This window comes from Opisthorchis viverrini (genome assembly GCF_000715545.1).
Source record: "Opisthorchis viverrini unplaced genomic scaffold opera_v5_550, whole genome shotgun sequence".
NCBI lineage: Eukaryota > Metazoa > Platyhelminthes > Trematoda > Opisthorchiida > Opisthorchiidae > Opisthorchis > Opisthorchis viverrini.
The window spans coordinates 40,327-55,263 of NW_008752217.1; the positions used below are offsets into that span (position 1 = coordinate 40,327).

Consider the following 14,937-nt stretch of genomic DNA (forward strand, 5'->3'; position numbering starts at 1 on the left):
AACAGTTAGGTTACAAACCCTACGTCGCCACACAAGAGAACATCATCATTAGGCACAAACTGATGCGCTCTGGAGTAGTTCTCCAACAGTAAGGTTGGCGAGTTATGACCGAGAGTACAAATTCGCAACGCCATAATGAGTAGCAGATTCTGTGACTATTTAGTGAACAAAGCCGGAGGAAGCCGACAAAGTTTGATTCAACGGCACAATTCACTCGCATTCTTCTTCAGCGTTCTAACATTTACTAAAGAGTGGGTGGATACGTGTTAGCTTGTTTGACCTCACTTCAGAGTGCACCACGAGTTTACCCGGAAGTTGTAAAAAAACATTGTTAGTAGTGCGTCAACATATAACGCCATGTCTTGAATAGGAACCAATGTAAACATGAGACGGCTTTAGTGCAGCACATTCAGATGGGGTATATTACAAACGGGAGATTCAGCTGTGATTCACTTGAGTTTCCCATTAAAACCAATTTAGTCTTAAAGTGAACCTACCTATTTCATGAACTACGTGCAACTTGTGTTCAAGTAGAACATAAGTTTGACGAATACTTGAGGGAAGAAAGCGATCGTGGACTCTCGAAGAGGCCTCAGGAACTTTCTAGGTAGTATGTCACGTCTTGAGGTAGCGTTTTTTTCAAGAGTAATCACATGCTGTACGTACCAGTTGAACGTACACATTGTCCCTTCACATCTCCAAGCCGTTCTGTAGTAACAGATAAGCTGAGAGGTTGTCATGTAGGCAACGAGCTGTATGGCAGTGTACGAACGCAGATCGTTGAGTCTACTCGTGTTCATAGTACGCCAAACTCCCCAAACTCTGCTCGTAGTTTGACCTCCTTCCATCCACTTTTTCCGCCTAGATTCCTCAGAGCAGTGACGATGAAAAGTGATCAACCACGTTTGCAATTGCGCGTACTGAACGAACAAAACTTGATTATCGATTCACTGCTAGTGGGTGACCTCATCCGATTGGAAGTTGTTTCCGTGGATTATAAATGTGAGTGAGTGGTGAGATACATGTTTCTTTCAGTGCACTTGATGAATTCAATCCGCTATATCCTACCTCACTTCAGTCGAGAGGACTCGCAAAAAAAACAAGACCGTAACTTCTGTTGAGGATTAGGGAGATCGCGCGAGAGATGAGATTTGCGGAAATCAAGAGGCCAACTCCTTCAGAAAACAATGGATGGTGTATCAGAGCCGCTTGAATTCTCTGTCTGACTCAGTTCAGTTGAACCATTTTGCCGAAAATTTAAGCTCAGATTCATAATTATCACCAAAATGTGACCGAATCATTGGTGTCATGAGCCCTTGTGAGAAGGCACAGCTGCTTACTTCCCCATTTTTTTCATTTTTAATTACTGTTGCAGAATCCGTGGAGATAATTCTGCCGGCCAGAATAGCCTCTGTCCAGAAGCCACAGGAGAAGTTTGGTTCAACTTTTCCAGTTTAGTACCTCGTATATAGCTCCCAGTAGATTTTTCTTTAAAAAAGCCTGTACCTGTCGTTGAATTCGTACCCAGATAATTGTTCTGTCAACACGCTGTCCCCTGTCACGATTATGGTTGGTCCACACTAAAATAGAAAACACACCAGCGATAAATATAATTACGGCCACAGTGTTGCTCGAACTCCGGTCAGCGGACGTGCTTCCTACGAGTATTAACTTCATTTCACCCGAGCGTGCTGAATACCAAGTAATTGCCGTCCCTGGGCTCCGGTAGGGAAGCTCTTCACCGACAGCTATTCATACTTTGAACAGGAATAACCGGAGTAAATATTCACAACACGAGAAGCGCGGTTCATTTGCGAATCATGTGTATACAGTTTATCTGTGGAATCCCAGAGTTTCCCCAGCCTCACTGTCTAACGGGAATATCGGGTGGATCTTCATTCGATGCTATTTTGCAGTTCCGAATGTGCTGAACTCTATACAAAAATGTTTGCTCGTATGCCTTTGAACATTTTAGGAGAAAAAACTGGGAACAAGCCACAAGGAGATAAATGTGCGAGGAACGTTTGAAACTCCTAAGGATTGATTTGTGTAAACGAGTCGTTAATAAGTACTGCTAAGAGTCGAGAATAAATAGTATTCTAACTTGCCCCAACGTCAATGACGCCAGTTTGCAACCATGTGAGGTTGTAGGGCAAGTTCTGGTGGCACTAGCAGTCACTGACAACAAACAAACTCAGATATAATCAGCTCGGCCCATATGGATTTACCAAGACCAGTCACCTAACAGTATCACCGCTTGAGGTTGATCAGGGCATTTCAGACTTGGAGATCACTGTTATTTGGTACGCAAATAGCTATTTATGATTGCCGTGTTCCCTGCTCAAATTTCCTGATATGACGACATCATTTCTTGTTGAATACGTTCTGCAGTCAGGGGGTCTACTTCGCGTGACGCACAAAATTGCAAAGGGAAACTCGGCAAAAAAAAACAGGACTAATTTAACAATAGAACACTGTAGCTGTCCGTAAACTTACGCACTTTAATTTGTTTGAATTGTCCCTAAAATGAATCAGGGCTCGTCAAATAAGCTTTCAAAATCGAGGGCAATTCTCTTGATCTGCAAAAGTAAAATAGCACTACTGTGGATTTTAGAAACCATCTTTAGTTAAACGGTATAATTCACTTAAATGAACCTTCGCGTGAATCTAGCAATCAGAAGTGCTTGCTGATAGAATAGAAAAATCAACTTGAAACAGTACAACAATGAAGTGATTCTGGTCTCAACAGGTAGTGAAACAGATGAACAGAGTAAAAAATGTGCCTTAAACGATGGGCGTGAGCAAATGAACACGCTGTGAGGTTAGCACGAGCTTTCAACAACGCAGAAAGTTATGTTACTGGCTGTAAGGCTTAGGTTCTCATCACTATTTTACCGATCATAAATAGTAATGTGAATTTTGGATAAAGTCTCCCAGAAGCCTTGATGTACATTGTGATTGCCGGTAAACTAGCTGTTGACATAAGTGTTCGATTAATAGGTAGATTCGTATAGTAATATACAACACTGCGCCATGGTTACTTCCAAGTGAGATTCATGCAGTACTGCCAACTAGTTTTTCTAATCTCACCTTGGTGCTTCTGTTTTCTTGATCATGTTGTACCGAAATGAAATTGTGATTGTGAACTTTACGATATTTCTTTCCTAACTGCGTAAAGATTTTTTTGATTTTTCATAAAATTTAAAAACCAGAACAGCTGGCCTTAAAGGTTCATGTCCATCTCAGGTTACGTACATTCCGGTTTCCGATGTTCTGTAATGGGATCAGACAAGTGGTGCGTACCTTATCTTATATTTACGGTTCATTCGCAAGGTCATCTGGGAAACCCGGTAAGTCATGGCATGTGGAGTTAAAGTTGATGGTCTATCATAAGAGGAAGCAGGAAGTTGCAAGTAAACGATATCCTGAACTCTGCGTGAAGTACAGCTAGTGTAGCTTGTAAAATTGATAAAAATCAGACCCAATTCGTTCTGCTGAAATCTCCCTTCAATAATTAGGAACCTAGGTTTTTATCATGGATACGTAGTACTGTTTACCGCCGTTCTTTGCAAGTTTCATCGAACGTCCAGGTATATTTGCTTGTCGTTGGTGCATCGTCTTACTGACTGTGACGCTTGGCGTTGGTCAGTTATCGTCTGTTCTAATTCGTTGAATGTGTAACTGCCTTATGGACTAAGGCGAACAAGGATTTCTTAGTGGACAATTGAGCCACAACTTCGCTTTCAGATGAACACAGGGAAAACGTTTTGACGGTTGGCCTGAAAGATGCGTCTTGTTATCGGCTCACTTGCAATGCTGGCTTGTGAAGCGCCAATCTCATGCTTTGTTTACGTTTTCCGGCCATTTAGTGCGTTAGCCTGTGAGAAACCAATAAAATAGGGGCTGGCTGTTCTGTGAAGTATGCAACCGTTAGAGACTTTCAAGAGGCCGGCAGTGCTCCCTTCCGAAGCTTGACATCCTCGGGGAGATGAAAATTCCAACAAGTTTTGGATCATTATAACTTGATTCCACTCACTAGTCAAACTGCAAGTGGTTTACGTTTTTGTATTACTACTGGTACCGGTAAGAGTAGTTTTTTATTTCTCAAACCAATCCAAAGACTGCAACATAGAAGATAATAGAACATAGGCAAGCCAAGTCTTGTTTGCATTAAATGGATGGACTCACTTATCTAGGAAACACTGTACCTGTCACTTCTTACGAAATCCAACTGATGGACATAAGTGAGGAGATAATTGACAGACCCATCTGTATGCACTCAGGAAGCGTTTATAATAAGGGACTAACTGACACTTCTATATCCCTCCTTAGCCCAAGATATTTGCATATACTTGATAGTTCCTCGGGTTCCGTATGACTGATCGATCAAGCGCCGTACTGAACTATAACCTTCAATTCAGAATTAAGCATTCAAGTTTTTTAAATGCGCAGAGTAGCATCGGTAATGGACAGTTATGAAATGATTCACGCATATGGGTATCAGGCCAACCTAGAACGACTAGTTTGTCTGTGCATGACAGTCCCTTGAACTTGGCGGTTTCCTCGTCAACGTTTGTTTATCAAGCTAGTTGACATGCATCTTGGGTAGCGTCACAGCACTGATTCGTGACTTGAAGGCCATCAGTGACTAGCGTGTTTACTGTGATCTACCGCCTCAGAAGTCGATATTATATTCAGGTAGGTGAAGCTGTTTGGGTGCAACATGCAGGCTAACTGCACACAGACTCGGACCCAAAAGCCCAAAACAAAGTCCGACTAACGGTAATGAATTTAGATTGTGTACTGGACAGGAGACATACTACTTGGTTTACAGCCCATCATCTTATCTCTCAAGTGCCTAATAAGATGTTGGAAGATACCCATGAGCTTGGCAAGGCCACCGAGCGATCAGGTCAAAGGTTGAGCGAGTCGACATATCATACCAATCCCAAGCAACGATTGTGAACCGGGACAAATAGCCTTCAGTTGGTGACTATTATTGATTCTGTTGTTCCTGTTGATCTTATGATACCCCCGAAACCAAAATTGCGTCTTTTTCACAATAACTAGTCTCTGCTGCGAATAATATTTGAGTTATCTGGATCTCTGCACTATAATGCTTTGATAAGTTTTCAGCCCCACTGTTCCACTGAAATCGTCACCCAAAACAAAGAATTGTGTTCACCACGGCGGGTCTTCTTTTTTAAGAATTCAGTAGCCAGAATTCGTGGAATACCATAACAAAATGTAATACCCGGAGAGATTTCAACCTTACGGGTTGCCCGGTTTGCTGACGTGACTGGCTCGCTTTGTCTAATGCCCTACGTCCTTTACTTGATTGGTTCTCTGACTGAGCCTGCTATCTTATTTCAATGTCTGATGGCTGGTAGAATCATCAAATACGCTAAATGAGCAGGCAAAATCCCCAACTATCTCCGACATAGGTGTTGAGCCACTCAATTAATTAGGCTTCGAATGGTTAGTAGCGTTCCCAAAGCTGATGACCAAATGTTTCCGGTGGTACATGAAAGCTTAATGGATAAAATCACGACCGTCACTAATTTTGTCGGGTAGAGGGCAGTAAAACTCTGTTAGGTAAGGTGTCGCTGCGAATGTCAGCTTCGCTCGTGTTTTGTTTTCTGGTGCAGATGAATACAACGAAATTTTGAAGCGTCGACTGTATGGCATTAAGTAGAAGACTGAGAAACTAAGTCAGCTTATTTGATGACAACAGCTTTTACTAGGACACTGGAATGCGCGGCCCAAGAGTGCTTTTTATCAAGCGGCGCTACTATTTTGCAATCGCTGAAGTTGCGCGCAACCTGCAGCAACCGAAATTTACAGTTTCTCCTGCGGCCAACTTAGTCCTTGGACAGAAGGAAACCTTCTAATTGCTGTAAATAGATTCTGACTTGCAAAGGGTACAAGTTAATTACCTCTAGTGACTACTTGCCGAGTGTGGCATCTTCCAGGACAAGACCCCAGTCCTACGAGATTCGACTGAGCCTCACGTTGTGTAAACCTGCACAGCTGCTGGCGATGTGCACTATTTTGAGTGGCTGGTTACCGGTAGAGCAAGGGTTACATCCAACAACCAACCAGGAACATGCAGCTTCATTGAGTATCAGCGTAACACTCAACGATGGTGATTCCAAATATACACGAAGCAGCTCCACAACGGTCGAGACTCTGTCATACTTTGAAACAGTCTTTCAGGAGAAAACATTCAGTCGAATCTCAGTATTTACTCATTCCTCCCAAACATATTTGAATGGTCGCTCGTACGCTTAAGACAAACGGGTTTTGAATGGCACCGATAGGACGAGATAATCGTTAAGTGACCATGTGTTGCGCACTTCAGTGACCTGTTGATTAAATGTCTCAGGGCTTGCATAAATGTTGTCAAATATCTGTACCCAAATGTCCGTTTGCCAATAGTCTCTTCTGAATAGAAACCTGCATGTAATAATATAGTCCCAAAAATTTCAGATGCAAAAAGAATGGATTGCTCACACCGTTTCTGCCAGACGTGAAATGGGTCGAAATGGATCCAACCATATGGTCACCACAGGGACTTTCAGCAACCCCACATCGGTCTCGTCCGTTGACTGCATTCCGCGTCATTCCAGGAGAGGCTAGAGTCACAATCACTTGTGCAGTCCGGTACTGCCTGCTTCAGGATTGCATACCCATCCAAAACGTCTCGGTATGTTTTCACTGTTCTGGAAAAATGTTTGCCTAGTTTCACTTGTGATCAGTTTACGGTCTTTTTGAACTAAGACACAATGGGATACTTATGTATGAAACGCAAATGGCTATTCTACTCATCAAACTACAAAATGCATTTTAGTAGCTGGCAAATAAAACATCCCAATGATTGGATCCATATACTGGTACCTTACGATTGCGTGCTCTCTGGAGGTTTCAAACGTTTACCCGTGAAAATGTAACTTCTCAAGATAAATAGGTGTCTTAAAATTTATAACCACAGAACTCTGGGCTGCCTGTAGATGTTTTTGACAATGCTTGCCATAAAACGGTGAAATGTTTTCCCAGTTGAACCAGTGCAGATCATGAACAGAGGGCTATTAGTCAAGAAAAAATAAATGATACACCACTCCCATAAAATAATTAACCTTTTGAAATTATGTATATAGTAACAAAGAGGCTGGCGGGTGTAGTCTGAATGACTGTATCCCATGGGGATATAAATTCGGGCTGTCTCAGTCAAGTGGATGAAGGGAACTAGGCGCTTTAAATAATTTATGTGCAAAATTGTATTCCATCCTGCCCAACGTGATCCACTTAGACATTGTGTGCCTTGCTAGAAAATTTGAATTGCTAAATTGGTTTGTACATTTGCTTCTTGTTCCACATGTGATATCTGTTGTGACTGTCTGGGTACTTGAAAAGACACAGTTCACCACACGTTGTCCCCCTATTATGTCACCGTATCAAAAGTCAACCAATCGGTTATAGACAATCTGGAATTCATTGTAGTAATGGAGAAAAACACAACTCCGCGATGTCTTAAATACCCTTCCAGATATGATCCAAGAAGCACAGGCCCTGCGCCTTCTTTCGAATCAAATCATGGGTTCCTCGCTATCACCATAATAATGCCATAAAAACAATCGGATCGCAATTGAATAATGCACCTGTGTAGTTCTAGAAGGGTTATTTATCATGACATCAACGGTAAACAACCATTCATTTATCCGACAGCGTACATCGTTTTTGCTAGATGCATAATCAAATTAAGTCGGCACACAGTTCATGTGCTACAGGTGAGAGGAAGCAAGCCTTCGCTGCGGAGTTATCGGAAAACACCAACCGAACAGTTACACAAACTATCGGAGAGGGAAGCAAAACTCTCATACGCAGCTTGTTCATAAAAACTGTGTATCCGTCTTCTTCTTGAACGCGTCTTCCTGAAATTTCCTGGATATTCATTGCCTATCACTCAAACATAAACAAATGATACAAAGCGATTCCACAAATTCCGTAATGAATCTCACTTTTCAATAGAGGCGAAGCGGATTTATGAGAGATGCACGTACTACTCTCATGCTTCGTCAGTAACATCCAGCATCACACAGGTGGTTGGGGGCAACACCAGGAAAAAAAACGGGGATATGTAATCACACTTGGAATGGAGGATAATATGAAGTGCATAAAATGTTGTACGAGCGACTAAGGTGAACCAGAAGGTCTGTGAGTCCTCACCGATACTTTTAGGTAAACAACACGAATGAATTGATCCAAATGAAATGAAACTCGAGACAATAGTGATTGTTAAAACGATGGGTATAAGGTAATTAAAGACGTAAACCCTTTTACCAGCCTCATTTTGATGAGTTGGCCGCATTAAGCTGTCCAGTGTGCTTCGTTGAGAGATAATATTTTCGGGCAACTCTTGGAATGTCGTTCATTATCAACACCCATACTATACTTTTAACCAGAACTCTAACGTTCAGCCTTGCGGATATTCCCAACTATATTTTTGACGTACGTGTATTACGAATGTGGGGGATTCGGGCTAAGCAATAAGGATTGCTTTTGCTCAGGATTGTCTTCGTGTGTATGGAAACTGTTAACCATCCGAAAAATTCTGACCACGGCTTTTACCCAGCAACAAAGGCCTAGGAATGAAAAAGCTTCTTTCACTTTATTCCAAAGTAGCTGGTTGTAATATCTGCTGATTCGCCGGTCTGTGGTATCTGCTGCTGACCCGCTCCAGTGCCTAGTGTCGGAACACAATAGCTATATTCCAAAAAAGTGGTTGCGAGAGCGCGAGTGCGTGCGAGTGCAAAAGTACAACGGCCTCAAGCTTATTATTGGAAGAACACTGTCTGAACTTGGTCCAATGATGACGCACGCGGTCTGGCTTTAGTACGAGGTAGCGACGTGCTGCATATTGCGGGGGCGTTGTCTGACCTTGATCAACGCTGACTCGCGCTGTCTGGGTTTGATGCAAGGCTGTGACGCACTGCATATTGAGGGGGCTTTGTCTGTCTGGTCAACACCCAGCGGAGCTGAGAGTCTCCGTAGATTCCGGGCATTCAGTGGTTGCTTTCAGGAAGCTGACCCTACTGATACTGGTCTACCACTTGGCTTCTTCCGCCAGAATATTGCTTCAAAATCTCACATCATGTTGCGTGACCCTCTTGGGAGTTTGCGTATTTTATTAGAAGACGGTTTCGAGCGACTAATCATGTGAACATGATGCGTAAATCAATTTCAAGTTGAAATTCTTCACCAGACTTTGAGCCGTAGTTGAGTGGCCACGTGACCACTTCGAGAACCGTACAGCGACTGAAGCAGTTACAGTAGCTAAAACAACGCACAACCTGGATATAACAATGATACGGTGAAGTTCAGACGACGGGACGAAAAGCCACTTGACTCATGCTTGCAGTCACTTGCAGTGCAACCTGCCCTAAAAATAACAATACAAGGAACACCATAATGTTTTGTTTCAGTTAACCGAGTCTAAGTCACGATCTCGAACACTGCAGGTACTTACATGATGACCATAACCTTGATTGTCCGAGTGCAATGGTTGTAATTTTTCATTTTCTGAATGCATTATCTTTCAGTATTTTTCTCTGTCTATTTTATATTGTTCAGACCTTTTGTAGCCAAGCAATGTCAGAGTTCTACGATCAACAGTTTCATCTTCTGGCTACGATGCTAAGGGTGGAAAAACCCGTCCAACCCACCGGTGAGTGCTATGCTTCGCTGAATTCTTGAAAACATTATAAATGGAAAGTCTGTTTCTTTTGAACAGTAGTCGACAAAATTGCCCATTACACGTGGTTCTCAGTGGATGATGAAACTAAGACCAAAACTGGCGGGACTATCTCATTGCAGCACTCACAATTGCACTTTCTCTATGGAGCTCTCCATATGCGAAAGGTCGGTGACACCACCTGTTTGCTTAGACTAGCCTTTAGTGAATTCTAAAGTGTGTGCATTGTTTGCCCCAACTTAGTTGCAAATAAGGAACCGGCTCAATTTGTTCACACTTAGATGAATCACCGGTCTGATTCACTTCCCCTGGGAATCCTTTAAAGTTTGATCAGTCTACTCTGAAATTCTTGCGATTGCATTTCGTTAGATGCCTTTGCAAGTAGAATATTGTCCTTCCAGAACTCTACTTATTGTAACAGTGACGATAACGAGCGTTCTACAAATGACAATGTGGCTTGTGTAATTCCACAGCCTGTCAAAGTTGGGCGATCAAGCTTCCTACTGGTTTATTTGTGATCAGTCCTATTTTTCATGCTTCATGAGACTATAGGGGTTTGGGTTCAAATAGCTATCATTTGTGCAGTCTCGATATGATTGCAGGTAAAATACGAGTCAATCCAAAGGAATATTTCCCTTAAACCTGTCCTTGGTGGAAGGTTTGGCCGGAAATCATAAGCTGATATCTGGTCATCCCACATTTGTGTTAAGTTTACTGGGCAGATTTCCAGTTTGTGCAGGACCAGCCTCCGCAAACCGATCTTCATATTTTTCGGAAAAGTCTTAGACAAAATCGAATCAGTACTTCGCTTTTGAGCGACGATAACCTCTCAACAGATTCGTAGACATTTGAACTTGTTTGACAGCATATACTGTTTTTGCCACCACATAAAACCAGTTTTTTCCCTAAACTTCTAGTTTCCTGTCGCCTGATATCATGCATCACGGTGAGTCAGTTGCTCCTCGGCTGTATGGTACTGCTCTTCCTGGACCTGATCGTATTCTTCCTACTTGTCTGGTCTTATCGACATAAACTGATTTGGAGGTTGAGGCCAACTCCAAAATCGGAACTACAACCTAGTGGAGACAGCCGAATAATTCCTGAAATGTCGATGAGCAGTACACCTCAAAACGACCTCTTTGACTCTTGTCTCATTGGACAACCGTTGATTGGGGTTAGTGGCCACAGAAGTACAGAAGGTACGGACATGGAGAGTGTTCGGAGCCACTTGAATGTTTGTGAATTCTATCCAAGTGAGTTGAAGCTCTTGAGTATAAATGGTATGCTTAACACTTAGTAGAAATTTGAAGCATCGTCTCCTAAAGAATGATATCTGGTGGTGGACGTTGATACAAGAGGCATGCAGCAGTAGTGAACACGTGATAAGTCTCAAATGTTGTATTCTCTCAACACCGAACAAAATTGTGTTTGTCTACCTAGGAGCTTCATGTGATGCTCATGTGTTACCGTCTCACTCTAGCGAATGATCATCCTGGCAGTCTTTTCACAAGACCACCATTGTAAATCATCCGTGATTCACACCTAACTACAAAAGTGGGAGGTCGTGGAAACACATCCTAGCACATCCATCGTATGTCGTTAGCCTAACGGGAACACTTGCTCCCAGCCGCTAAGCAGGCTTGTTACGAGGTCACTTGAACTTACTGCCTATCTGAGTGCCGCCTGCAGAAAAATTGCCAGTGCTCCTTCAGTGTTCCTCTCAGAACAACGAAACAAACACATTTATCAAGGAAACAGTGTATGGCGCGCTGCAGAAATTCACCAAAACTGCGAGTACTTATGAGTAGTACTGAAGCACCATAACATTTTGAGTAATGAAACATGAGACCACCTTTGTGCAGCACATTAGGTCGGAGCATGTGACTGATGAGGAATGTGTGTGACTTTCATCTGTCCCCCATTCACACCAACTTAATCAGCAAATGAGTGGCCATCGCAACAAACTTGCACCTGATTTACAGTTTATACCTTATTTGCAAGGGACAAGAGGCTGGCAACTTTGATTCAGTCACATATTTAGAGGTTCGCAATGTTTCTAGTCGGATGTACTAAGGTACGCAAATCAGTAACTCTCAAAGCGTTTGAGCTGAACGATCAGAAACCAGCAATACATTTCAGTTATGAGTTATCCACGTGTATGAATACCATCATTTCAATAATGTTCTTGGTATCTCAAACACAATGACATGCACGGAAGATCGATAGAGCCTCTGCTTTAAACATTTGCGCCACCTTTGTCGAAGTACGAATATTTCTGGATCTCATAACCTCACTCTTGATAAATGCGTTTACACTAGTACCCGCCTGTTTGTTTAAAGTTTTAATGTGGTGCTTAGGCCCCAAAAGAGCTGCACAGATTGATATATGAACTGAGGAACGCCCGACGCCAACTATCACTTAATACTGCAAATATGGCGGTGGAAGAAAAAGTGCCAAAAGTACATCTTGTCACTCAAGCCAAAATTCAAACGCACCCGAATTATACCCCATGTTACAGTGCTTTCGGTGCTAACATCATGTCCAAGAATTGCAACATCCACCACTATTCAAGGGCACTTATAAGACGTTTGTGTGAATCAGTATGACAACCCAACAGTTCGCGCTATCCCAGTGCCTTGGACTGAAAGTTGTTTGCAAATGTCAGCCTGTCTAGCATAGAAATATTGAGAAAACCGGCCCACAACCATCTTACCACATCACAGCACAAGAGAATAAAGTAAACATCTTGTTTTTCCCAAGTCCTATTTTAAAGGTAGGTCATAGACTCGGGTGTGCGATTCGCAGCATAACCGAGAAGCAGTATGTAACACAGAGAGATTGAAATTCCGACTGAGGGCTGCTTATATCGGTCCAGTAGTATCTCAGACACACCGGGCTGAACTGTATATCTGGCCTATGCGCTTTCCCACAAGATCATCGCAACGAAAACATAGCACAAACATGTGCGTACTTTTACGGTCTGACAAGAAGTAAGGGAAGACGGAGAAAAACTTACAAGTTATACCTGCCCGAAAGTTTCAAAAGCTTCAATTTAGGTATGAGCATGGGATAGGCGCAGAGTCTCATGAAAAATGTATACAGGGTCAATTTCAATATATAACTGGAACTCTGGTGCGCTATCAGGATGCCTAATTTTGGACACAGTCCGAAAGTAACAGTCATAGGTCACTGTCTTGATACGTCAAGCTGTTGACTTGTTCACAAACCACTGGGTTACATTGTTTGCCACTGATATTGAAAAATATCCACATTTTCTCCAGCCAATGAGCTATAGAGGAATGTTTTGCCCCTCAAGTTAAGTAACCGTAGATCTTCAGATGAAAAAGATCCTCGAACGGGAAATGAAAGTAACTTAGTGAAGAGCAATATCCTGTGTACAGCAATCCACCTAAAGAGATTAATACACAGGGAAAAGCTGGTTAATTTTTGAGGATTAAATAAAGCTTTTTACTAAGACCATCGAAAAATTTCATACAAATAAAACAACCGGTGGTCATACAGGCTCACACAACATATATTTAGTATCCGTTTTATGGCATTCTGCCAACAGTATATCGTGGGCTAGTTTTGGAACCGGTGCAGACCCTCTTCAGAAAGCAACAGACCACGCCGGAGTCAAACTGCTAATCAAGCGGAACCTAAGTCACATGATTGAAGGGATACGATCGAACATGGGCAGGTGTTATTGGCAGATTTAACTCAGCACCACAATCAACAAAGAGGGCGTCGATGAATTAGGTCACCTTTATCGGTATGATAAGGTACACTGAAAAATTTAGCCTAAGGGACCAAATAAACTCTGCTTAAATGAGGGACAGGCGTCGGGAAGGTGGTGGTGGAGAATGGTACAATGGACCGATCGTCTACAGAAATTCATAAGTCACGAAAGCCGCCCTGATGATAAAGTGATAGTGACTGAGCTTATTCACAGTCGACTCACAGATGACCATGCTGCTTAATTCTTCTGTCGTTGTAGATTCTCCTGCTCTCACCCCCCAGTCACTGGTTGTGGGACGTGCAGTCATAAGCCTATGAGACATCATTTTTCTTTCAAGGAAGAAAACGGTAGATTCCTTCAACTTCCACTAGACTGAACGTTATCTGAATGAATATCCCCTTGTCCACAGTGTAAAATGACGTCTGAAATTATCACGATACTGAATTATACATGAAAATTTGAGGGATTCCATCTTCTTTATTGACTGTTGGTTATTTTTTCTAACTTCTAAAAAGGGATGCAATCCGTATTGAAAGCATTAGTTGGGACAATAGTGAGGCATTCTACCGGGGCATAGGAAATAGGCATTCGACGAAACGTAACCCTTTTAAGCCAGACCCCATTTCTGATCTAAATTTACTGTTACGGACTCCAGGTTTGTTCCCGAAGACGTTGGACTGGTGACAATATTCACCCCACTTCGGTCTCATCTCCAGGTCTTGGCGTTGAGACTATGCACTTACCGCCCACAAATGTGGGGCTGATCAATACGTTTGAAAGGCTCGGTGTGTTCTAACCAGCTGTTGCATTGCAAACACTCCGGAACCACCTTGGTCTAACTTTTTTTATAAATAAAACTGCGAATCTTTGTCCGGGCGCTCCGACCTTATCAACAAAGCCAAATCACTCACTTGTGATAGCTCCTAAAACACAGCTGCCAAGAAAGCCGAAGATAAGGTTTGAAATGTCTTCAAGATGCCCAGGTTTAGATAGAGGACAATAGGGGAAACAAAGAACTGGTGCGAAGTATAGTTACCTACGGGTTCTTCCATGGCGATCGTGAAAACCTGGGGGAAAACACTTCGTTACCTTTAAGTAGTTGAGCCGGTCCAAGAAATCAGTTGCGCAACGAAGGCTGTTTTTCTCCTAGACACTGCGGGATCGGCCAAGCTAATTCGGCCTGCAGTGTCCAATGGACATAACCCCAGGTGGAGCGACCAGAACGCCCATGCAACCACTTACGGTCAGGCTCTTGGGACTCCTATTGAGTATTAGGATTCCAAAAGGCTAAGACTCAGCGAAAACCGGCTTATGAATCAGTGTTCCTCGAAAATAGATCAACGGTTTTTCTCTGACACGCAAACATTCTTGGATTTACCAGTCGGTTGCTTCTGCCGGCTTGTCCGTTGAGCTATCGCATGTGCCATAGTGACGATATATATATATA

General features: G+C 42.7%; 1 protein-coding gene across 1 annotated transcript; it reads left to right on the top strand.

Annotated features, from left to right (window-relative positions):
* Window positions 1-776: 776 nt before the first annotated feature.
* T265_15505 (hypothetical protein) lies at window positions 777-13,888 on the top strand (the record flags this gene model as incomplete). Its single annotated transcript, XM_009178434.1, has 3 exons — window positions 777-1,002; window positions 10,669-11,004; window positions 13,749-13,888. Coding segments are annotated over 3 exons (621 nt in total), but the record flags the coding sequence as incomplete, so codon positions are not given.
* Between the last annotated feature and the right edge of the window lie 1,049 nt (window positions 13,889-14,937).